The following is a 26,965-nucleotide window of genomic DNA, read 5'->3' as shown; positions in this document are numbered from 1 at the left end:
ATTTCCTTCCTAAGGAAAACAAATCCTTAATAAGGTATATGGAAAATACCTTTAAGAAAATTATTAATGCACAACTAGCCATCACTTTTAATGAAACATGCATTAGAGAAAAACTCCTGCCCAAATACACTGACAATATATATAATATATATATATACAAATACCAAGGGTTTTTACCCCTTTACAAGGGAAATAACCAAAGTCAAAAGGCTTATTTCCACCCCCACCCATTTCATCCCCACCTTGTGTACATTTTTTAACCACACAAATGTGTTTTTTTTTCAAGACTTGGCATTTGAACACAATAGATTACTTTACATTTAAACATTATTTGCATGGGAACATGCAAATAATAAACTTGTTTTGAAGTGATATTTTGCCACACATTTTGCCATAGGACATGAAAGCTTGAATTATAGACAATTACCATGACAAATTACAAAATCTTATTCACCATTTATGATTCATTTACTTGAAATATAGAAAACTTGAAGAAAAAATTCTCATGTATGGCCTGGGAAATGTAGACAGACCATATATCACTGTATTTGAAATTGTTCTTAGGAAAAATGTACATATTAATGAATGCAAATGAGTTCCTAATATTTGTACTCTTATTATGCAACATTATTGATATTCATACCTAGGGCTTTTTCCCCCTTACAAGGGAGTTAGCCAAAGTTAAAAGGCATTATTCCACTTTCATCCATTTCATCCCCACATTCTCTCACTCCCATTCACCACCCTCCCTTCCTCTTTTCTTGGGTCCTCATGGATGACAGGTCATCCCTGCATCTCACCCACTGCCCTGGGTCAGAAGCAATGCAGCAAGGGAGAAATTCCTTTGGACTGCCTCAAAATATCCTTCCCTGACCTCCCCCATCCCCCACCCACTCCCTTTCATGCATCACATCATCCATACACAACCACTCTCCACTCACCCCTATCTTCTGTCTTCTCCCTTCCTTCCTCAACAGACATTCCCCTCTTTCCCAATGTCCCTTTTACCCCATCCATCCATCTCATCTTTGGTTACACCTTCATGTTCACTTCCTCCACTTCTGCCTTCCACACCTCATTTACATATTTTTCTTCACTCATTCTCTCCATGTGTCCAAACAATCCCTATCTCCCAACTTCTTTTCCACCCCTGCTCTCCTCATTTCTTACTCTACCCTGCCTAGTAACCCCTACCATACTTCTCAGACATTTCATCTCAAACACATTTAAACTCTTTCTCCCTTCTTCCCTTATGTTCCATGTTTCTGCCCCATACAGTGCTGTTGGCACAATCACTCCTTAATACAATCTCCTCTTAGTATCCATTCCCAAATATCTATTTCTCATTACAATTTTTAGTTCCCCAAAGCATTTAATTGCTTCTCTCAATCTACATTCTATCTCCACCTCCTCTCCTCCCTTTCCCATCACACTCACCCCCAAGTATCTACAGCTATCCACTTCCTCCAGTCTCTTTCCCTTAATACTCACTTCCAATTTGCTGCCATCCTCTCCCCTTGTACACCTCATCACCTTACTTTCACCCACATTTATCATCAACTTCCCTCTTTCACACACCTTCCCAAAAACCATCGCTAACTTCCTTAATCCCTCCTCTGATCCTACTACAAGTGCAGTGTCATTAGCAAACAATAACTGGTATATCTCCCATTATCTCCATTTTCTTTATAATCATCTCTAATCCCCAGGTGTGCATTTACCTCTCACACCATCCCATCCATGTATATGTTGAACAACTATGGGGATATAAAACATCCTTGGCAAAGTCCCACCTTGACCTCAAATCACTCGTTCTCTTCATTTTTAATTCTAACACTGGCTTTATTACTCTCATAAAAACTCTTGACATTTCTTAAAAACATTCCTCCTATCCCATTTATCTGCAATACCTCCCACAGTGTCTTACTGTCTACCCTGTGATAAGCCTTTTCTAAATCCATAAAGGCCTAAAAAAATCCTTACTTTTTCCTAAAGCTTTCTCACATATCGGCCTCTCCACAAAAATCTGATGGATGGAACCCCTACCTGTCCTAAACCCACACTGTTCCTTGCCAATTACTCCCTCTATTCCTCTCCTAATCCTCTCAATCAAAACCCTCCAATAAGCCTTCCCAACTACACTAAACAACCTGATCACTCTGAGACTACTAAAATCATACTTGTCCCCTTTTCCCTTGTAAAGCAGAACTATACAGGCACTCCTCCAGTTTTGTGACACTCTTTTAGACAAACATTAAACAACCTCACCAGCCAGTCAATCACTGTACCTCCCTTCTTTAAAGACTTTGCATGACGCCCATCTAACCGAGGTGCCTTACCTGCTTTCACCTCACCTTTTCATATTTCTCCTCCATTTTCCTCATTCATCACTCTCATTTTCTTAGCGCCTAATCTTCCTGATTTTAGAAATATTTGAGCTGTAGAGATTTATGAATACCAAATAAGCTTTTCCAAAGTCTACTTTTGTTAAGCTGCCATGGCTTCAATATAAATTTATTAAAATATTCCATTTAACCCAGATCATATGTTTTATGATAAAGTGCCTTTTAACAAAGCAAACCTCAACTATGAATAATAGCAATGTTCAATAAAATTATGACTTTACATATTAAAGGGGAGATATCAGAGAAGGCTACATTCTTTCTGTGTCTTTCCATATACAACTTACAAAGAATATTCCTTGTGAGAACAAAAGTAGAGAAGTCAACAGTATAAACAATGACCTACTACCGATTTCAATGTAGTAAAACATGCCAAAGAAGATAGAAGTCCAGCAGAATCAGCAGGCGTAGATGATCCTTATCTACGAGATTTCTTTTCCAATAGGCAAGAGTAGGAAGGCCAGCTAGGCTATACATCTCCTTTAGAGATGAGATTTTATGCAGGCAAAGAAAAACACAATTAGACACATCACCTTTTTGTTTTCTGTTACCTGTGTAGGATCATGCCTCAGAAGGTAATGTTCCAAGGTATCCCATCCGCCTCCCACTCTCACCATTACGTGTTTTCCTTTCAAAAGCTGAAACAAATATATGAAATAAATATCTCCTTATCATAATATGAACTTTTACACATTATTTTTGTTACATATTGTATCTGTGGTGTAAGATATGCCAAAACATGTTAATATCAATGCAATTGTAAACATATGTCAGTGTTCCTACATTGCTTTTATTGGGATACTTCTCAAACAGTTTCTATATTTTACAAAATACCATATTGGTTAGGGTGCCAAGCAAATATTCCTATTGTGCGGGTATGGTAGAGGGAACCCAATTGCTCAAAACTGATTTATACATAGTTTGTAGTGTACAAAAGGGTGGTTGGTCATAATGCTATTCAAAAGGTGGCCTACATTTACATATTGTAGATTTCAAGAGAAATTACAGTTCAGTTTTTAATGGAAGTGGATTTGCGATATAGATTTAACACAGAACAAATAATTAGGTGAATATATATGTAGCCTACACACAAACATGTAGTTGATTTCCATGGCTCTTTTATTCTCAGTTGTTAAATCAAGTTATATAACAAATTCCTAAACCCAGATGGGAATTATGGTGAAAAGTATATCTGTATCATAAAGCAAAACTGTTATGTGAAGTCATTAGACAAAATGAATTAGTAAAATTGCAATCAAATTTATAAACTGGAATTGAAAGGATTATCTTTAAAGGAAATTTAAGGCAAACTGCAATTAAGCAAAAGAATATGAAACTACAGTACTTCCATATGGTATCACAAGGTTTCAATGAATTTAATGATGACTAACAGGTTATTGGCAAGTGCTTTTTACAGATTTCTAATCTCATCAGAGGAACTACTGTCCTATGCTTTGGTAGATATTATACTCTAGCATGTTAAGAGATGTTTAGATTCATAGGAATATCTAACATTTACCAAGTGACAATATACATATATATATATATATATATATATATATATATATATATGTGATAGCATGATAGGGTGGTAATTTGGAGGATGTATCCTTTATTAGGTTTAAGATAAGGAATCACTAAAGTAACTGTCCAGGCCTATTTGGTTTGTCCTAAATCACATACATTGTTGGGTTGGACTTCATCAACAGATGTTCTTTGTGATAACTGGAGGAGAGAAGAAAGGATTGTGTAGTATGTAATAAAAGTTCTGACAATATTAGCTGGGAGAAGAGTTGGAGAAAAAAGCCTTTTAAGATGCTGACTTTTAGCCTCTTCACTACAGGGACAAAGTACGTGAACCTTATTTTGGTAAATGCTGGACGATATTCAGCTGAAGAGTTAGACATATTAAAATTATCTCAGTCTATCAATCTTGATTTGTCCAGAGTTGGTTCCCTCATTGGGGGGGGGGGGGGATCTAGGATTAGGTTGAATATAATCTGTAGAGAATATCACCTGGACGTTATGATAGAAATACAGATAAAAGTGGAGATATCAGTGTTAGATTTACTATTATAATTTAGTTTTCATTTCCTTTTCTTCATTCCAATTTGGAGTAAATAAGTACAGTATTTTCATTTTATTTGTCTTTGTATCTTCATCAAGTCAAAGGCATGCACCCACTGCCACCTATTCCATTTCCATCTGCCACTCTTGTTTCCCTCATTTTTTTAACACAATTCCCTTCCTCTAAAAATGGAAATTTTAATTTGCGTTAAGTATCAGTTTCATAGTGTAATATGATTCTCATTGACTTAATATATTTTTGCATATATCAAAACTTGTGTGCAGAGTAAACTTCCAGAATCATTTCACAAGTGAAGATATTAGTAAAGCATATCTAAGACCACAGCTGACATTGTATGTTTACATGCATTTTTGTTAAGATAGGCATTATTTCATGTAGGTAAATGGGAATTTCACTGAACAACAGAAACTTTAATGTTTTAGTATTAAGTTAGCAATTATAATACACACATGATTATTTTGCCCTAGCTCTGCAGACACTGGGTATGTATTTAGTATTAGTAGGATTATTTTCCCATGCAAGTTGTAACTAGTATAGTCTATAATAATTGCACAGCTAAGTGTAAACTGAGCCATTAATACTTGTTGCTTTGGCTAATGTGATGTTATGTTACTATGGGTGAATATATTCTAATGTGCACTAAAGTTACTATATTATAAAGTCTCTGGGAAATAGTAATATATAAGTAAGACCGATTTGGAAGATTGTTTGTTTATTAGGATGGAGAAACAGAAATTGAAATTCATATCTTTGACATCCAAACATAAAAGAGCATCAATTTGATACTTTTAAAGTATGACTACATACAAAACACATATACTCAATCAAACACAAAGTGTGGAATGTTACATAAACTTTGGAGATGATGCAAAACTACTAAAGAAAGTAAGTATGGAAAAAGATTGTAAATTGCTATAGAGAGGTCTGAATAAGGTCTGGGAATGGAGTCGGAAGTGGGAAGTGGTCTTTAACATTAAGAAATGTAGTATAATGGAATTTGGAAAAAGTAAAAAAAGACTATCATACATACATACATACATTCATACATATACCAAAGGCTTTTTTCCCCCTTGTAAGGGAGGTAGCCAAAAAACAAAGGCATAAAATCCACTCCCACCCATTCCATCCCTATCACACTCCACTCCCCTCCACCCTCTTCCCTCCCACTTATCTTGGCACCTCCTGGATGACAGGTCATCCCTGCACCTTGTCCACTGCCCTGGGTCAGAAGCAATGTCGCAAGACACAGCACATCTACAGCAAGGCTGCTTCATTAAATTGGTGATCCCCCCTCTCCATCCCCTCGTGCAGAAAAGGAGAAGACGGGGAGAAATCACCTCTGGCTGCATCAAATTTTTCTAACACATACTCCCTCACCCCCCATCCCCCATCCATTCCACCTCATACATCACAACATTGTCCATATACAACCATTCTTCATTCACCCATCTACTCTCCTCTCCTGTCCTTCCTCAACAGACATTCCCCTCTTCTCCATCCATCTCATCCTAGGTTGCCCCCTCATGTTCACTCCTTCCACTTCTGCCTTCCACATCTCTTTCACTAGTCTTTCTTTGCTCATTCTTTCTATGTGTCCAGACTATCCCAATACTTTTTTGTCCACCCTATCTCCCAACTCCTTTTTCACCCCAGTTCTCCTCATCTCCTCATTTCTCACTCTATCCAACCTAGTAACCCCTATTATACTTCTCAGACACCTTATCTTAAACACATTCAAACTCCTTCTCTCTTCCTCTCTTATGTTCCATGTTTCTGCCCCATACAGTGCTGTTGGTACAATCACTCCTTCATACAATCTCCTCTTAGCATCCATTCCCAAATGTCTATTTTTCATTACACTTTTTAATCCACCAAGGCATTTACTTGCTTCTCTCAATTTACATTCTACCTCCACCTCCACTCCTCCCTTTCCTGCCACATTCGCACCCAAGTATCTAAAACTATCCACTTCCTCCAGTCGCTCTCCCTTAATACTCACTTCCAGTCTGCTGCCACTTTCACCCCTTGTACATCTCATCACCTTACTTTTACCCACATTTATCTTCAACTTCCTTCTTTCACACACTTTTCCAAACTCTGTCACTAACTTTCTCAATCCCTCCTCTGATCCTGCTACAAGCACAGTGTCATCCACAAACAACAACTGGCTTATTTCCCACTTTTCTTCATTTTCTTTTACCATCTCCAATCCCTAACCCACCACCCTTGCATTTAGCTCTCGCACCACCCCATCCATGTATAAATTGAACAGCCAGGGTGACATAACACATCCCTGACAAAGCCCCACCTTTACCTCAAACCACTCACTCTCTCCTTTCTAATCCTGACACACACTCTACTACTCTCGTAAAAACTCTTGACAGCTCCTAAAAGCTTTCCTCCTATCCCGTATATCTGCAATACCTCCCACAATGCCTTCCTGTCTACCCATCATAAGCCTTTTCCAAATCCATAAAAGCCCAAAAAACATCCTTACCTTTTCCTATAGCTTTCTCGCATATCTGTCTTATCACAAAAATCTGATCTACACAACCCCTACCTGTCCTAATCCCACACTGTTCCTCACGAATTACTCCCTCTGTTCCTCTCCTAATCCTCTCAATCAAGACACTCCCATAAGCCTTCCCAACTACACTTAATAAGCTAATCCCTCTGAATCTACTACACTCACACTTGTCCTTTTTCCCTAGTAAAGTGGAACTATGCAGGCACTCCTCCAGTCCTCTGGCACTTTACCCTCTCTTAAACAAACATTAAATAACCTCACCAGCCAGTCTATCATCACTGTACCTCCTTTTTTCAGACATTCTGCATGACATCCATCCAGACCAGGTGGCTTACCTGCTCTCATCATCTTAACAACTGCCTTCACTTCATCCTTCCTTATTTCTTCTCCATTTTCCTCATTCATCATGGTCATTATCCCACTGCAACTACTTTTCCCTCCCTATCCTCCATCACATTTAGCAACTCCCTAAAATACTCTGCCCATCTTCCTCTTACTGCCTTCTCTTCCATTATCATCTCTCCATCTGCACCTTTTACCTTTTCTTCTCTACTTGATTCGTCTCCTCTTCCTCTCATAATTTCTTTCCAAAACATCTTTTTATGACTTTCAAAATTTTCTGTCATACTCTTACCCCACTTCACATCTGCTGTCCTCTTTGCCTCTTTTATATTATGCTTTACTTCTTTTCTCTTTTCTTTGTACCTCTCATATGATTTGATCAAAATATCATTCACATATAACCACTCCCTAATCCCCCCTATCTCCCACCCATGCATCACAGTATTATCCATACACAGCCATTCTCCACGCACCCCTAGCTTCTGTCTTCTCATGTCCTTCATCAATGGGCATCTTCCTCCTGCTCAATGCCCCTTTTATCCCATCCATCCATCTCATCCTTGGTCTTTCCCTCATGAACTGAGAGTGAAGCATTTATTCTTGACATTTTGTCCACTGACTTTTACAAAGGAATGAGCATACTGGATCATGCAGAGTTTATACATATGCATGGTAGCTCATGGAGGTATGCAAGCATGGTGCGCTGTGCTCTGATTGGCCTGCTGAGATGCCTGAGACAGCTGATCATGAAGGACTCTGCCCACCGAGTTTTTTGCCCAGGTGAAGCTGCCAGCCTTACTATTGATGTTGGGATGGTGGATAATGATATATCCAGCTTCTATGGATTTCCTGGTTTTCTTATCTATACCTTTGTGTAATACCTTGGCCTGGTTCCATTGTGGGAGGTGTCCAGATTCGTTCACATGCACCACCATGGCGTTGGTAAGTCTAATGCTCCCTGATCCATAGAAGCTGTATATATCACTACCAGTCCCAACATCAATAGTAAGGCTGGCAGTTTCACCTGGGCAAAAACCTCAGCAGGCATAGCACTTCACGATCAGCTGTCTCAGGCATCTCAGCAGGCCAGAGCACAGCGTGCCATGCTCACATACCTTCATGAGCTACCAAGTGTATATATATAAACCCTGCATGATCCAGTATGCTCATTCCTTTGAAAAAGTCAGTAGACTAAACGTCAGGAATAAATGATTCACTCCCAGTCCATGTTTCCTTTGCCAAGTTTAAGCAATTTGTTCACATGGATATTAATTTTCAATTTCCTTTTGTTCACTTCATCCACCTCTGCCTTCCACACTTCATTTACTGATCTTTCTTCACTCGTTTTTTCCACAAGTCCAAACCATACCAATATTCTTTCATCAATCCTATCACCCATCTTCTTTTCCACCCCCACTCTCCTCCTCACCTCATTTCTTACTCTATCCAACCTTGTAAGTCCTACCATACTTCTGAGACATTTCATTTCAAACACATTGAAACTCTTCCTCTCTGTTCATTGTATCTGCACCATAGTGTATTCAGCACATCCACCCCTTCATAAAATCTCCTCTTAGCATCCATTTCCAAATGTCTATTTCTCATTACACTTTTTAATCCCCCAAGGCACTTACTTGTTTCTCTCAATCTATAATCTGCCTCCACTCCTCCCTTTCCTGCTATATGCAACCTGAAGTATCTAAAGCTATCCACTTCCTACAGCCTTTTTCCTTTAATACTCATTTCCAAATTGCTGCCATCCTCTCCCCTTGTACATCTAATCACCTCACTTTTACCCACATTTACCTTCAACTTTCTCCTCTCACACACCTTCCCATATTTTGTCACCAACTGGCTTACCTCCCTTTTTTCTCATTTTTCTTTAACCATCTCCAATCCCCTGCCCATTACCCTCACATTTACCTTCTGCACCACCCCATTCATGTACATATTGAACAACTATTGTGACATGACACATCCCTGGCAATTCTTACCTTTACTTCAAACCACTTGCTCTCTCCATTTCTAATCCTAACACAGGCTCTAGTGCTCTTGACTGTCCATAACACCTTTCCTTCAATCCCACATATCTGCAAAACCTCCCACAGCACCTTCCCATCCACCCTGTCATAATCCTTTTCCAGATCTATAAAAGCCCAAAACATTCTTATCCTTTGCTAAAGCTTTCTCACAAGCTTACCTCAAAAATTTGATCCATGCATCCCCTACTTTTCCTAAACCCACTCTGTTCTTCACCCTCTGTCCCTTTCCTAATCCTCTCAATTAAAACCCTTCTATATATTCCAATAGCTTTCTTCCCCTTTATAAGAGTATACACACACACATATGTAAGAAAGCTTTAGGAAAAGGTAAGGATGTTTTTTGGGCCTTTGGATTTGGAAAAGGCTTTTGATAGCGTAGACAGGAAGGCACTGTGGAAGTTTTTGCAGATATATGGGATTGGGGGAAACTTTTAAGGTCAGCCAAGTATTTTTACGATAGTAGTAGAGACTGTGAATGGGAAATAAAGAGAGTGAGTGGTTTGAGGTAAAGGTGGGACTGCATGAGGGATGTGTCATGTTGACATGGCTATTCAATGTGTACATGGATGGGGTGGTGTGGGAGATAACAGCAAGGGTGATAGGCAGGGGACTGGAGATGTTTAAAGAAAATGGAGATAAGCCAGTTGTTGTTTGCTGACGACACTGCATTTGTGGAAGGTTCTGAGGGGTGATTATTGGAGTTAGTGGCAGAGTTTGGGAAGGTATGCGATAGGAGAAAATTTAAGGTAATGTGTGTAAAAGCCAAGTGATGAGATGTATAAGGGTAGATGATGACAGTGAATTGGAAGCAAGTCTAAAAGGAGAGAGGCTGGAGGAAGTGGACAGCCTTAGGTATATGGTATTGCATGTGGTAGGAAAGGGAGGAGTGAAGTGGAGGTAAATTGTTGCTTGAGAGAAGCAAGTAACTGCCTCAGGGGATTAGTTTTATGAGAAATAGGCATCTGGGAATGATTACAAAGAGCAGATTTTATGAAAGGGTGACTGTGCCAATGGCATTGTATAGGGCAGACACTTGGAATTTAAGAGAGGTGTAGAGAGGAAAAATTAAAATGTGTTTGAGATGAAAGTCTGAGAAGTATGGTAGGGGTTACTAGGTTGGATAGGGTGAGAAATGAGGAGGTGAGGAGGAGAGCAGGAGTGGAAAAGGAGATGGCAGATAGGGATGATGTAAGAGTATTGGGATGGTTTGGACACATGTAAAGAATGAATGAAGAAAGATTAGTAAAAGAGGTGTGGAAGGCAGCAGTGGAAGAAATGAACTTGTGGGGTAGACCAAGGATGAGATGGATGGATGGGATAAATGGGGTATTGAGCAAGAGGGGGGTGTTTTTTGAGGAAGGAAGGGAGAAGGCAGGAGATAGGGATCAGTGGAGAGTAACTTTGTATAGATGATACTGTTATGCAACAAAGGGAGGGGCAGGGGATGGGGGGTAGGGGGTGCTTATGTGTGAATAATATTTTGATGCAGCCCAAAGGGATTTCTCCCTGTCTTCAGTGTTACTACATTAGGGGATGGAGGGGGGGGTTGCTGATAAAGTGAAGCAGGCTTGCTGCAGATGTACTGTGTCTTGTGCATTGCTTCTGACTCAGGCAGTGGGCGGGATAGAGGGATAACTTGTGATACATGAGGAGCCAAGATGAGAGGAGGAAAAGAGTGGTGGAAGGGAGTTGAATGAGTAGGAGTAGAATTGTGGCATTGACTTGGGTACCTCCCTTATAAGGGGGAAAAGCTCTTTTATATATATATATATATATATATATATATATATATATATATATATATATATATATATATATATATAATATATATATATATATGGACATCACACAGGGCTAATGTGAAAGTTAAATATGGGGGATGGAATATGAGGTAAAGTGATGGAGTGAATGAAACTCATTGGAAAGAGTGGAAACACATATACATACATATATACATACATACATACATACATATATATATATATATATATATATATATATATATATATATATATATATATATATATATATATATATATATACGTATATATATATATATACATATATACATGTAGATATATATATATACATATGTATGTATATATATATATATATATATAAATACATATATATATATGTATATATATATGTATATGTGTGTGTGTATGTATATATGAACATTTATACTATACATATTTCAGAAATTTATATTCATGTTAAATAGTGCAATAAAAATTTATATTAATAGTATGAGTTATATATACTTACACCATTTTGAAAAAAACCTTGTAGGTTTTAGAAAAAGCATTTAGAATTCAGTCTTCATAGAAGAAGGAACTCTTATAATTTGATATATGATGGTAAACATGACCATATGTCAAAAAGTATGGTAAACTAATTGACAAGTTGTTTTGGGTCTCATTAACCAAGAAAAATTCAAAATGCCTTTCTTATCCTTCTATGTTTTATGGTATAAATGTATCCCTTGAATAACCAGAGCAGTCCTATCAGCTGTTTTAAGCACCATCTGAAGCAAAGCTCTATCTGGAGAAGCAATCCCTTAACAGCGACACAAGAAATATTATTTACATTCAGTTCATCTAGGAGAGAATTATCCGGCCGAGGAACAGCAGCTCTTGGGGTATGATGCTGTCAAAATGCAGAGAAAGAATGCTATACTCTTAAGTAATATAAAAAGACAACATGGGTTACTCCTGAGTACCTCCTGTGACTGGGCCTCTTAAAGGAGCAAATGAAAAACACAAAAGGCTAAGAGGTTATAGATGCAACAGGAAATTGATAAATGCAAAGGACTACCATGCAGAATTAATCATTTTTGTCCATACATTCTTTTTCTTTACAGTTAATGCAAATACATGGACAACTCATGCAAGAAGGAGGTAAAATAATTAGCATTTACTACATTACTGAGTTCATATAACGAGGCACTCTGTTAAGTTATAATAAAATATGCAACTGAAGTACAAAATTTAATGCATACTACATATAATTTCACTTGCACAAAGTACAACAGAAGACATGAGATAAATTCACATCACAGGCACTTAGAAAATGCAAAACAAGATTGTCTACATGAAGGGACAATTGCTATCAAATCTACTTATCACATATTCAAGCAAAACTAGATTGATGAATGAATTAAACAAATAAGTGAATAAATAAAAAAGAAAAAGTAGATAAAAAAAATCTACTTGGTTGTCTTAGGAAATAAACATAGATTACCCAGTTAGTGCAACAGTAAATCAGGTAGAAATCTGCTTAGCACAGCAATAAAGGTAATACGAGGACTGAGTCTGGAAATGGACGTATAGCATGAACAAATAAGGAATATGGAGAGATGACGAATTGCAGGAAAAATGTAAACTTTTGTACCAGATAATGTGAAAAATATGTAATTGTCTAGGAATATGCAACATAAGAAAAAGTCAAAGGTTGTGACAACAAACCTCATAAAATATGAGGACAGAAGAATGTGACTCATTATAAAAAAGAAATCATCCCTTCATATGGACGTCTCCTAACCAGAGTAGAATTATCTGTAGACAGTCAAGGGGTAAATATGTGCTTAAGGGATGTGCATGACAGTGAAAAAATTACATTATCGAAAAGTATGATCTTTAACAACTAAAAATGAATGATGTATGAAACTAAATAAGTAAATACACATCAAAGGCAAAACTAAGGAAACACAGAAGAACTGGAGATTTCTCTTAAAAACAAACTACGAAAAATACAGAGATGACAAAACTCAGGCACATAGAACTTTGATTCCTTCATAACGTACCCTGACAAATATATTCTTTCCACCAATGTCGTACTTGCCATCGGCCACTCTCTTGACGTGATTCTTGGTGCAGCTGGAGTCATGGCAGCCACACATTCCTCGTGTTTGCTTGGCAATGTCTAGCACCTGCAACAGTTTACATGAGATATATATAGCTGATATACAATTGGGAAATGTTAAAAGGGCTGTTGTTTATATGAAACACAAGTAGGCATGTTTTATGTTAACTACAATATAGATAAGTAGATTGATTCATAATGAAACCTTTCAAGTTGTAAATCTGCAGCTTACATTCATATGCATCCCTAAAAGACATTAACCACTGTGGTACTTAGAAGTGGAAGCAACTGTATCTTTGCTGCTGCATAGAAAGTATAGTAGTTTGACTACCATGTATATGAGAGCGCCAACCTTCCACCCCCTCCATCCTTTGTGCAACCTATCCAGTGTGAGACTTGACTCCAAGGTTATTTCGCAGTATGATTCCTTTAATCTATACATGATAGATAGTTACATACATACATATACCAAAGGCTTTTTTCCCCTACACGGGGGGTAGCCAAAAAGAAAAAGGCATAGAAACCACTCCCACCCTTTCCATCTCCCACATATTCCACTCCCGTCCACCCTCCTCCCTCCCTCCCATCTTGACACCTCCTGGATGACGGGTCATCCCTGCATCCTGTCCACTGCCCTGGGTCAGAAGCAGTGTCGCAAGACACAGAACATCCACAGCAAGGCCGTTTCATAAATTCGGTGACCCCTCCTCTCCGTCCCCTCATGGAGGAAAGGAGATTACGGGGAGAAATCCCTTCGGGCTGCGTCAATTTTTTATTTATACATACTTCCTCACCCCCATCCCCCACCCACTCCCCCTCATGCATCACAGCATCATCTATACACAACCCCTCTCCATTCACCCCTATCTTCTGTCCTCTCCCGTTCTTCCTTCACAGACATTCTTCTCTTTTGTAATGCCCCTTTCACCCCCTCATAATCATTCCTTCCACCTCTGCTTTCCACACTTCTTTTACTAGTCTTTCTTTGCTCATTCTTTCCATGTGTCCAAACCATCCTAATACTCTTTCATCAACCCTATCTCTCAGCTCCCTTTCCACCCCTCTTCTCCTCCTCACTTCCTCATTTCTCACTCTATCTAGCCTAGTAACCCCTATCATAATTCTCAGACATTTAATCTCAAACACATTCAAACTCCTTCTCTCTTCCTCTCTCATGCTCCATGTTTCTGCCCCATATAGTGCTGTTGGCACAATCACTCCTTCATATAACCTCCTCTTAGCATCCATTCCCAGATGTATATTTCTTATTACACTTTTTAATCCACCAAGGCATTTACTTGCTTCTCCCAATCTACATTCTACCTCCACCCCCACTCCTCCCTTTCCTGCCACATTCGCACCCAAGTATCTAAAACTATCCACTTCCTCCAGTCTTTCACCTTTAATGCTCACTTTCGACCTGCTGTCACTCTCTCCTATTGTACATCTCATCACCTTACTTTTGCCCACATTTATCTTCAGTTTCCTTCTTTCACACACCTTCTCAAACTCTGTCACTAACTTCCTCAATCCCTCCTCTGATCCTGCTACAAGCGCAGTGTTGTCAGCAAACAACAACTGGCTCACCTCCCACTTTTCTTCATTTTCTTTAATCATCTCCAACCCCTGACCCACCACCCTTGCATTTACCTCTCGCACCACCCCATCCATGTAAAGATTGAACAGCTAGATAGTTACTTTATCAACTTCATTGTGGTTAATGACAAACTATATAGGTTAAGTATTAATATCACCAATCATATTTTTATTAACAAATTAGTCTATTCTGCTGAGAAAATGCTCAAGAATGAAAGGGATAACACAATTGGTTTGAAATAATGAATCTTCCAATTCAGTCCAGGCTCCCCTCTTCAATGGACAACTGTCAGTTGTTCACTGGGTACCAGGACACACCCTATTCAATTCATTGAGTGCTTCCAACTGCCTTTCCCCTCAGAATCTTATGAAACCAGTTACTTATGTAATTCTGTCTTATCCTTCAAGGGATCCCTCTTGTGACATTAACAAATGTTTTAGGACTGTTGACCCCATGGTCATGAAAATGCTACCAATGTACCTTATTATCAAGTTCGCTTCGTGGACCTTTGTTGGGAGAATCAACCATGTCTGAAGAGCCAAAACAGTCCTGGAGGCGCGAGCATACTGAAGGAGACCGTGAAGGAGGTCTGGAGCTGGGGCGGGAGCTGGGACGGGAGGAGTCCTTTGGAGTACAGGTGTGGGTTGGTGTCTTGTGGAGAGATGCCAGGTATCGCCGACCTGTGTGAATAAGAAGTCAAAATGGGTTTGAAATGAGGGGGGACATAGAATATATAACCTTAAATTGTGGCATGAACGTTTGGAAAGAGGAGCCACTGTCAGCCTATTTAACATTCATAGTAATTCATGTGAATAGGTTGAAAAGAAATTGTGCTTATTGAAGATAATGAAACTACCTCCTTTTTAAACATTGTCGTGGTTAAAATTTCTATATACCAAGGGCACGCATCCACTCCCATCCACCATAGAGAAACAGTTGTGGATTGGAGTGGGGAGTAGGTGTGTCTTTAACTTGGCTACCTTCCTTATAAGGGGGAAGAAGCCTTTGTTATGTAGATAGAATTTTTAATCAAATGAGTGTTTAAAAAGGTGATGGGAATCTTGCATTGGTTAACAAAACTCTCTCAGGTTTGGAGTGAGATTCTGATGCAAGACGAACAATTTTATGAACACTTTGTAATGTCCGTATATATCTACTTCCACTGAACCCTTTGCCGTTGTCATTGCTTTTACACTACCGTGCAGTATTGTTAGATAACTTACTTGAAAATGACAAGTGTCGGCAGTTATGGCATAGTATACATGTTAATAAGTTTTTCTTAACCCCATGAATTACAGTAACCCTGCTCTCTCACATGTTTTTAACCAAAGACAGCAAAACAAATTACCAACAACCTCTTGTATTTTAAACTAATGTACTCTTGATGATAAGATAAATTGTGGTTAATTTATTTTGGCATATATAGCACGGGAAGGGTTTGGGGGAAAATCGTGTTGCCCACTGAGATCACTATTCTATACTCAAGAAGTAGCCTACTCGTCCTTGCATTTCAGAAAGATCTGACGAACAAAAAATTGTTTTAGAAAAAACTTTATCTCTACATGATATAATCTGTCACACTTATTGGTTAAAAGCGTTAGTATGTAGGGGTTGCAAGATAACATTGCAATAGATATGAGCGTCAACAGAACACCATAAAAGTAAATCAGTTCTTGTTTATAAGTAAGTTTGTGCGTTTCATTGTTTTTGTGAACAAGGGGTTTAACAAACAGGAAAACTACTATTTTGTTTACTTATTGTTTATCTCATATGCCGAGGTGTACCGGATAAATTCCATTATACCAAAAGGCATATATAAATATATATATATATATATATATATATATATATATATATATATATATATATATATATATATATATATATATATATATATATACATATACCCTGTGGTGGGAGAAAAGAATACTGCCACCAAGTATTTCCACTTGGGTCGTAAAAGGCGTGAAGAAAGGGACGGGGATTGGGACTAGGCATCCTTCTCCTTGTAGCCCCACAGGGGACATTCCTAAATGAAAAAGTAAAGGCATAAGAGGGTCTGGGAGTAATCCAACCAGCACCCTAAGGTTTGGGTCTTTTAATGTGCATGGATGTGGTACAGATGAGAGTAAAAGGGAAGAGATAGGTAGTATGTTTGTGAGAAGAAAGATGGATGTGTTGGCTTTGAGTGAAACTAAGTTGAAAGGGAAGGGTAAGTGTAAGTTTGGGAGTGTAAGTGGGAGGTTATCAGGAGTGAAGAGAGGGCGAGGAAGGGAAGGGGTGTCTATTCTAGTAAGTAAAGAGATAGGTAAACGTGTAGTGGAGTGGAAGGAGGTTTCCTCAAGGATAATGTGGATGAAGGTGAAACTGGGAAAGGAGATGTGGGTCTTTGTAAGTGCATATGGGCCTGGAATTGAGAAGAGTGTAGAAGAAAGGGAAGCCTTTTGGATAGATTTAAATGAGTGCATAGAGAAATTAGGGAGAAATGTCAATGTAATAGTACTAGGAGACCTTAATGCTAGGGTAGGAAATGGTCCAATTGATGGAGTGGTTGGGAAATGTGGAGTTCCAGGAAAGAATCATAGTGGAGAGTTGATGTTGGAAATGTGTCTTGAAAGAGAGTTGATGATAGCAAAAACAGTGTTTCGGAAGAAAGTCAAGCATAAGTACACATGGGAGAGGGTGGTGGATGGAAGGGTGGTAGATAGAGCGTTGATGGATTATGTTGTGGTCAATAGGATTATGATAGGAAGAGTTAAGGATGTACATGTGCCAAGGGGAGAGGGTGGGGGAATATCAGATCCTTTTTTGGTGGAAGGTAAGTTGAGAGTGGAGGATAGATGGAGAAAGAGGAAAGGGACAAAAGGTAGGGAGGTGCTTAGAGTGAACTCTTTAAATGAAAAGGAAAAGGAGGAGTACAAGAAGAAGCTGAAGGAGGAGTGGGAGGGAGTGAAGGATAGAGTAGAGCTAGGTGTGGAGGAGGAATGGGGATGGTTCAAGGAGGGAGTCACAAAGTGTGCAAGGATGGTCTGTGGAACAAGAAGGACAGGAGGAAATAGAAGGAAGGGTAGTGAATGGTGGGATGAGGAAACAAAGAAGGTTGTAGAAGAGAAGAAGCGAGTTTTCACAGATTGGTTACAAAATAGGACGAGGTACAAAGAAAAGAAAAGAGAAGTAAAGCAAAAGGTAAAGGAGGCAAAGAGGAGAGCAGATGTGAAGTGGGGTAAGAGTATGACAGAAAATTTTGAAAGTCATAAAAAGATGTTTTGGAAAGAAATTAAGAGAGGAAGAGGAAGCGAATCAAGTAGAGAAGAAAAGGTAAAATGTGCAGATGGAGAGATGATTATGGAAGAGAAGGCAGTGAGGGGAAGATGGGCAGAATATTTTAGGGAGTTGCTAAATGTGAAGGAGGATAGGGAGGGAAAGATAGTTGCAGTGGGGAATGCTAAGAAAATGACCGTGATGAGTGAGGAAAATGGAGGAGAAATAAGGAGGGATGAAGTGAAGGCAGTTGTTAAGATGATGAAAGCAGGTAAGGCACCTGGTCTGGATGGATGCCATGCAGCATGTCTAAAAAAAAAGGATGTACAGTGATGGAGGACTGGCTGGTGAGGTTATTTAATGTTTGCTGGAGAGGGTAGAGTGCCGGAGGACTGGAGGAGTGCCTGTATAGTTCCACTTTTCAAGGGAAAAGGGGACAAGTGTGAATGTAGTAGTTTCAGAGGGATTAGTTTGTTAAATGTAGTTGGGAAGGCTTATGGGAGGATCTTAATTGAGAGGATTAGGAGAGGAACAGAGGGAGTAATTGGTGAGGAACAGTGTGGATTTAGGACGGGTAGAGGTTGTGTAGATCAGATCTTTGTGGTAAGACAAACATGTGAGAAAGCTATAGGAAAGGGGAAGGATGTTTTTTGGCCGTTTATGGATCTGGAAAAGGCTTACAATAGGGTAGACAGAAAGGCACTGTGGGAGGTTATGCAGATATATGGGATAGGAGGAAAGCTTCTAGGAGCTGTCAAGAGTTTTAATGAGAGTAGTAAAGCTTGTGTGAGGATTAGAAATGGAGAGAGTGAGTGGTTCGAGGTAAAGGTGCGACTTCGTCAAGGATGCGTTATGTCGCCCTGGCTGTTCAATTTATACATGGATGGGGTAGTGCGAGAGGTAAATGCAAGGGTAGTGGGTCAGGGATTGGAGATGGTTAAAGAAAATGGGGAAAAGTGGGAGGTGAACCAGCTGTTGTTTGCGGACGACACTGCACTTGTGGCAGGATCGGAGGAGGGATTGAGGAAGTTGGTGACAGAGTTTGGGAGAGTATGTGATAAAAGAAAGCTAAAGATGAATGTGGGTAAAAGTAAAGTGATGAGATGTACAAGGGGTGAAAGTGGCAGTAGACTGGAAGTGAGCATTAAGGGAGAGCGACTGGAGGAAGTGGATAGTTTTAGATACTTGGGTGCAGATGTGGCAGGAAAAGGTGGAGTGAAGGTGGAGGTAGAATGTAGATTGAGAGAAGCGAGTAAATGCCTTGGATTGAAGAGTGTAATGAGGAATAGACATTTGGGAGTGGATGCTAAGAGGAGACTGTATGAAGGAGTGATTGTGCCAACAGCACTGTATGGGGCAGAAACATGGAACATAAGAGAGGAAGAGAGAGGGAGTTTGAATGTGTTTGAGATGAGGTGTCTGAGAAGTATGATGGGGGTTACTAGGCTAGAAAGAGTGAGAAATGAGGAGGTGAGGAGGAGAACAGGGGTGGAGGGAGAGTTGGGAGATAGGGTTGATGAAAGAGTATTAGGATGGTTTGGACACATGGAAAGAATGAGCAAAGAAAGACTAGTAAAAGAGGTATGGAAGGCAGATGTGGAAGGAGTGAACATGAGGGGACGTCGTAGGATGAGGTGGATGGATTGGGTGAAGGGGGCTTTGGGGAAGAGGGGAATGTCTGTTGAGGAAGGACGGGAGAGGACAGAAAACAGGGGTGATTGGAGAATGGTTGTATATGGATGATGTTGTGATGCACGAGGTGGAATGGGCAGGGGGATAGGGGGTGAGGTAGTATGTGTGAGCAAAATTTGACCCAGCCCAAAGGGATTTCTCCCCGTCTTCTCCTTTTATGCATGGGGGGAAGGAGAGGGCGGTCGCCGATTCAATGAAGCGGCCTTGCTGTGGATGTGCTGTGTCTTGCGACACTGCTTCTGACCCAGGGCAGTGGACAAGGTGCAGGGATGACCCGTCATCCAGGAGGTGCTAAGATAAGAGGGAGGGTGGAGGGGTGTGGAGTGTATTCAGGGATGGAATGGGTGGGAATGATTTTATGGCTTTTCCTTTTTGGCTACCTCCCTTGTAAGGGGGGAAAAAGCCTTGGTATATGTATGTATGTATAATTGTGAGATCTACTTTGGGGTGAGCGGGTTTTTGAATGATCGAGGTACTTTCTTATATACGTAACCACGTCCACTGGTTTACATAATTGTATTTACATGTTTACCTAATTGTATTTATCTAACTGTAGTATGCAGGATGAGAGCAGCTCTCGGGAGGCCCTCTCACTACTCTTCAGTTTTCATACCTGTCTTAATTTGCGTGTGTGTATGTACCTTATCACTTGCATACAATTTTTCATTTTTTTTCGCGCAAACCTTAAACGACAATACAAATTGAAAAGCCTACACAAACTTTGATCTGCAGGCGCGTCTAACTGTTGACAGAGTTGGGGGGGGGGCAGATACTGTATGGGAGAATGGGGCGAGAGAGAGAGAGAGAGAGAGAGAGAGAGAGAGAGAGAGAGAGAGAGAGAGAGAGAGAGAGAGAGAGAGATTTCCTCTGCGTGGGAGGCAACGTGTATAGTTGGTGGGTGCGGGTGGATGGGTGGTAGAGGGAATGCTTACAACACGTGGGCGTAGCTCAGAGGGACAAACTGAAGGCAAACTTACAGTGCGTAGGCGTGGGCGGTGTAGTATTGGGCGTGGTGCGGCCAGACACTGGGGTCTTGGCCGTCGGTAGACGAGACTTCGGGGCGTGGGTGGGCGTTGTCACGGGTGTGGTAGGAGTGGTCTTCGCTCCGGACCAGCCGCGGCTACTGTGGTTGTGATAAGGTGGAATTAGATATTTATTTATTTATTTATTTGTTTATCATTGTTATGTATATGGTCCAAAAGGTCTCCTGTCGGCATGCTCCTCCTTTGTAATCCTTTGTAAGGTTCGTGACGGAACTAATCTAATCTCTTAACATTATTCGCAGCAAGGGTATTCCTAAATTGAATAAAATAAATTCCTGTCAAAAAAAGAAACAACAGCAATCGATCTTTTCCACCTGTTCCTTTAAGCAAAGGACCTATCGCCCTCAGGACACTGACCATGAACACCAGTTCTGCACATAGATAAGTTACGAAAGATATGTTGTGTTGCTGTTTTGAGTAACCGAGTGGAGGTTAGTTTAGTATTATGTCTTCTATGTCTTCCGTATGTTGGTTTTATCATAGGCAATGCGAGTATAATGCGTCGCCGGACCAAAAGAGATGGTCGAATTATATTAAGAGTTCTTTAGCTAAATGAAATAGGCTGATGTTAGCAAGAATAACACTAATATGTGCGTATGGATGTATATATATATATATATATATATATATATATATATATATATACACATGTATATATATATGAAAAAGGTGGAAACAAGAGAGTCAATGGTCTCGCTCCGAGTTTATTCCTGACTGGTTTCGCTTGTAGCTTCTTCAGAGGAAAGCGAAACCGGTCAGGAATAAACTCGAAAAGACCCATGACTATTTTTCCACCTTTCTCAACTTGTCACAATGTCTCAACATATGTGTATATATATATATATATATATATATATATATATATATATATATATATATATATATATATATATATATATATATATATATATCGTGCTCGGACGGGATATCGAATGCACTTTTGCCGAAAGACAAAAACCGAAACCAAGATGCCGGAAGGACACAAAACTGAACGGACTTGGAGCCGAACAAACATGAAGCCGGAAAATATCTATTGCATTTGACAGAATGAAATATAAATAATTATATATGAAGAAATAAATTAATTTCATAGAATATTTCTTTGATTTACAATGGAAGCATATGAAAAATGTTTGCATTTGTCAGTTAAAACAACTTTGTAATAGATTTTTTATTGCACACAATAAAGCTGTCAGACATTCATTAAAAATTGTGAGCTAAAGCTCGAACAAACGCGAGTCCTTCTTTATAATAAGATTCGGAAATAGTTTTTATTCTATTGTTAATTGTGTCGTATTTCTTGCTAGGCCATGATATTACAATTCCTATAGATGCCTGCTCAATTAAAATTTCAGTGGATGCCTGTTCATTTCTAATAACTATTAGTAGTTTGGCGGTTGTAAGACGAGTAACATTGAACCTCTTTTTAAAAGTTTGATGTCATCCTACGAGAGAACTGTTAGTTCTCGGCAAATCATCATTGACTTGAGTGTGAAGAGACCAGATACTAACATAAAAAAATATCTCCTTCGCCATCTTCTTTGGGCTTTTCCCAACCATGTATACTAGAAAATCAGTAACTCATCAGTTTCGAGTCTAAGGAATTTGCTAATTGCTCAAATAAGTCACGCATATCTGCGGGTGAGACAAAAACAAGTACTTGTAACTGCTTAATGAAATGGGCATTGCCGAGTTCAACGTACCATTGTTGCAGTCCACAAGATTGGATATTTCGCCTTATACGTTGACCAAAATGAAAGAAACAATCCCGTATTGATGCATTTGGAAAAATCTTTTTAATGCTATTTATGGTTGCTTGTTCGAAGTCGATTGTTATTAAATCTGGATTCTGAACGCCTTTGTTTAAAAAAAGAAATGTAAAGATTTCGTCATATGTTATTTCTTCTTACTATATAGCTCACAGTTGTTACGAACTTACATATGTACGAAATATACAACAATCCTGGTTCTGTAAGCTGTTGCCTCTCCCTCTCTAACCAGGTAATTAAAAAACGGCGCCTACTCCTGGAGTCTGTTTTTATCTAGCGGTCAGGACTAGACAAATGCATACATTCCCTATACAACTATCCCGGTTTTGAACCGGCACGGGATATTCTCTCACACAAGACTAGCCTTATCTACACAGACTAAGAGGGGTTTTACACGGTCAAACGGCTCGTCGAACGCGGTTCGACAGACACGTGTTTCAAGTGATGTGTGAACGGTGTATTTGGGGTTTAACCAACGTGTTCGACAACCAAATACCCCGTTCACACATTCATACAGCACTTTAAACACGTGTCTGTCTCACGCTTTCACACATGTAAACAAGAACTCCTACTTCGCAGCGAAGAACGGAAGAACTCACGCCTACTCCTGGACTTAACTTTTACTTTGCGGTCAAGACTGAAAGACAAATATATATAGCCATCCTGGTTTTTGAAGCGACATGGGATCTGGCGTGTTCAATTTTATTCTGTCAAATACAATATGTATTTTTTCGGCTTCGTGTCTGTTCGGCTCCAAGTCCGGCCTTATGTCCGTTCGGTTGTGTGTTTTTTAGGCATCTTGGTTTCCGGTTCTTGTCTTTCGGCATCTTGTCCGTTGTTATATATATATATATATATATATATATATATATATATATATATATATATATATATATATATATATATATATATGCTAATAAGAACACGGGTAAGTGTATGTATATATATATATATATATATATATATATATATATATATATATATATATATATATATATATATATATGTATGAATATATGTGTGTGTGTGTGTGTATACATTTAGGTTTTCACCCTGTACAACTATCTATATAGAACTGGCGAAGAAACACGATATCAAATCCACTAAATGCAAACAACATAAAGACTATCCAGGATACTGCATTATATTACATTCCAGATAGTAACTAAAAACATCTTCACTGAGGTACTCCTTGGTTGAAATGGTGGCCGTGGCCGGATTTCAGGGGGTCGAAGGATGTTTAAACTTCATCGCCAATAACCACCGCGTGTATCCTTGGAAACAGTGTTGCAACTAAGAGGGATATTGTCATAGACGCGGTAAAGAAGAATTTTAAAAATGGCACCCCGCACATTTTTAAGGTACTTCAACGAACCAAGCAAATATTTGTTTATATCGGATTAAATCAAGAATAGTAAAGGAAAAAGGAAAGGTAAAGGGTAAAAGAATGATAAAATGCTTCTGCATTGCTGCTTTCCGTTCTACTTTCTCCTTGAATCTAGTCTTTCTATATACACATTCAGGTTATCACCCGTACTACAACTATCTTTACAGAACTGGCGAAGAAACAGACATCAAATCCAGTAAATGCAAGTACCATAAAGAATATTTAGGGTACTGCATTGTCTTCACTCGAAGAATCTAGTCTTTCTATATACACATTCAGGTTATCACCCGTACTACAACTAGTCTTTTCCATCTCTATAACTATACCTCTGTAACTGTACTTCTGTAACTCTATAACTGTACGTCTGATCATCCTATAGTGGCCATCGTGTTCCCTTTCGTGTCTTAGAAATCGACCCAAATGAAACGGAGGGGACGAAAAATACCTTCGCTCTTCACTTTACTCCCACAAAGAGTCAAGGCATAATTACTAGCATTAAATCAGGGATAGACATCGGAGTCATGCTAAGGACCCTAAGGATTACAAAGGCGGAGCATGCCGACAGGAGACCTTTTGGTCCATATCTAGGTCGGATGCTAAAAAAAAAAAAAAATAATAATAATAATAAAATAATAGATAAAAACTATGATAATGTAAATAACAAATAAAATACATAAATAAATGCATAGGTATAGTAATAATAAACAAACAGGTAAATAGTAAATAATAATAGATTGACATATAACTAATACAGTAAAGAATTTCTACAAGATGTGTTTAACGACATATTCAAATCTTTCCAGGAGCTAGTATATCCTTTGGGTATTCATGTCAAATTAAAACACAAAGTCATGAAAAATGTGGAAAGAAGCACCGCACCTATAGATAACACAAACAACAATGAAGTATTTATTTTAGTTCCAAACTATAAATATGTACCAATAGTTAATAATTTCTTTAAAATAGGATAAATTTAGTTACATCGGCGGGAAAGAAAATTGGCGAGCTCACCAGAAAACAGAACACTTGTAAGAAAATAAAAGCGTAATTTAAAATTCCTTGTGCAGGATGCGTGGCTTAGAAAAAGGACTGAAAGAGCACAAGAGGGATGTGAGACATCACAGAACATTCAATGCGGTAGTGGTCTATATCGAACTTGAAAGAAACCACATCTTGCATAGAAAACTGGGGATAAAGAAAATAAAAGTTCTGGAGGCGGCATAAATAAATAGATAAATAAATAAGATAAATACATACATATACAAAGGCTTTTTCCTCCTTTCAAGTGAGGTAGCCAAAAAGAAAAAAACATATAACCATTCCCACCTATTCCATCCCTAAATACACTCCTCTCCCCTCCATCCTCCCTCTTATCTTAGCATCTCCTGGATGACGGGTCATCCCTGCACCTTGTCCACTGCCCTGGGTCAGAGGCAGTGTCGCAAGTCACAGCACATCCACAGCAAGGCCGCTTCATTAAATCGGCGACCCCCCCTTTCCGAGGTGGGTTTATGTCCTAGGGACAAACGTCGGCACAGGTGGCGGTTGGAGATAAAGGGACCGAGGAGAGGTCTAGCAAGATCGTCCGGTCAGGGACATGAAAGCTGTTAACGGGTCTGAATGCTATCGTCAGTCCACTGAAGAAGGCCCAAATGGTCGAAACGTCTGATACTGAATCAAACTCCATACTTTAGCCTTAATGTTTCATTTGCTACATCACCACACACACTGGCCTCACAAGCCGGAGAACCGGGGTTCGATTCCCCGGCCGGGCGGAGACAAGTTGGGTTTGTCTCCTTTCACGTGTAGCCCCTGTTCACCTAGCAGCGAGTAGGTACGGAACGTTAGTCAAGGAGTTGTGACCTTGCATTCTCGGTGTGTGGAGTGTGAGTGGTCTCAGACCTACCCAGAGATCTGCTAATAATGAGCTCTGAGCTCACTGTCGTAGGGTGGTGTCTGGCTGTCTCGAAAAGAGGCTGCAGCAGATCCGAGGTGAATACACACACACACACACACACACACACACACACACACACACACACACACACACACACACACACACACACACATATGTATATATATATGTATATATATATATATACATATATATATATATAATATATGTATATATATATATATGTATATATATGTATACATATATACATATACATATATATATATATATATATATATATATATATATTAGAGAAACGTAATGTAGTCGCACATTGGCAAAATAAGACTTTTTTGTTTTAACCCATTATAGGAGAAATAAGATCAGAGATACAAAATATCCGTATATTTCGACCACTATCTGTGGTCCTCTTCAGCAGATAGATACAAACAGGAGTGAACAAGAATAAATATAGCCATAAAGCGTACAATTAGGGAGACGGGGAAAGGCGGACTCAAGTCACATGCCCTTGATAACGTCGGGTCAAAGGTTAACAGTGGAGTCTGGTTGACAGTGGAGTCTGATCCGATCTCTTTCGAAATAAATTCATCAGCTGCCACCCAGACCGGACCAGACCTCACTAACTATCAACCTTTGACCCGACCTCATCAAGGGCATGTGACATAAGTCAACCCCTTTCCCCGACTCCTAATGTACACCTTATGGGTATAATTCATGCTCATTAGTTTTTGTATCTCTGCTTAAGAGGACCACAGGTAGTGGTCGAAATATACGGATCTTTTGTATCTCTCTCTTATTTCTCCGATAGTGGGTTAAAAAATCTCTCTCTCCCTCTGTCTCTCTCTCTCTCTCTCTCTCTCTCTCTCTCTCTCTCTCTCTCTCTCTCTCTCTCTCTCTCTCTCTCTCTCTCTCTCTCTCAGGTTTTCACCCTGTGTTACAAATATCTATACAGAACTGGCGAAAAAATAGACATCAATTACTCTAAATACAATCACTATAAAGAATATTCAGGGTACTGCATTCTTTTACACTCGA

At 39.3% G+C, this 26,965-nt stretch overlaps 1 protein-coding gene across 7 annotated transcripts in view; it reads right to left on the bottom strand.

Annotated features, from left to right (window-relative positions):
* Positions 1-26,965, bottom strand: part of LOC143040301 (uncharacterized) — a 286,912-nt gene that overhangs the window by 15,748 nt on the left and 244,199 nt on the right. For 4 of the 7 annotated variants that reach the window (XM_076211175.1, XM_076211181.1, XM_076211176.1 and 1 more), the window contains 5 exons: positions 20,794-20,939; positions 15,344-15,543; positions 13,208-13,333; positions 11,992-12,051; positions 2,936-3,040 (listed from right to left, as the gene is read on the bottom strand). In XM_076211175.1, the coding sequence (XP_076067290.1) occupies positions 2,936-3,040; positions 11,992-12,051; positions 13,208-13,333; positions 15,344-15,543; positions 20,794-20,939 (637 nt within the window). The remainder of the gene's footprint in view (positions 1-2,935; positions 3,041-11,991; positions 12,052-13,207; positions 13,334-15,343; positions 15,544-20,793; positions 20,940-26,965) is intronic. The other 3 variants (XM_076211178.1, XM_076211179.1, XM_076211180.1) reach the window with 3 other exon arrangements.

Source organism: Oratosquilla oratoria, chromosome 28 (genome assembly GCF_046742065.1).
Source record: "Oratosquilla oratoria isolate Oo_2021 chromosome 28, ASM4674206v1, whole genome shotgun sequence".
Lineage (NCBI taxonomy): Eukaryota > Metazoa > Arthropoda > Malacostraca > Stomatopoda > Squillidae > Oratosquilla > Oratosquilla oratoria.
This window is presented reverse-complemented; position numbering and strand designations above follow the sequence as displayed.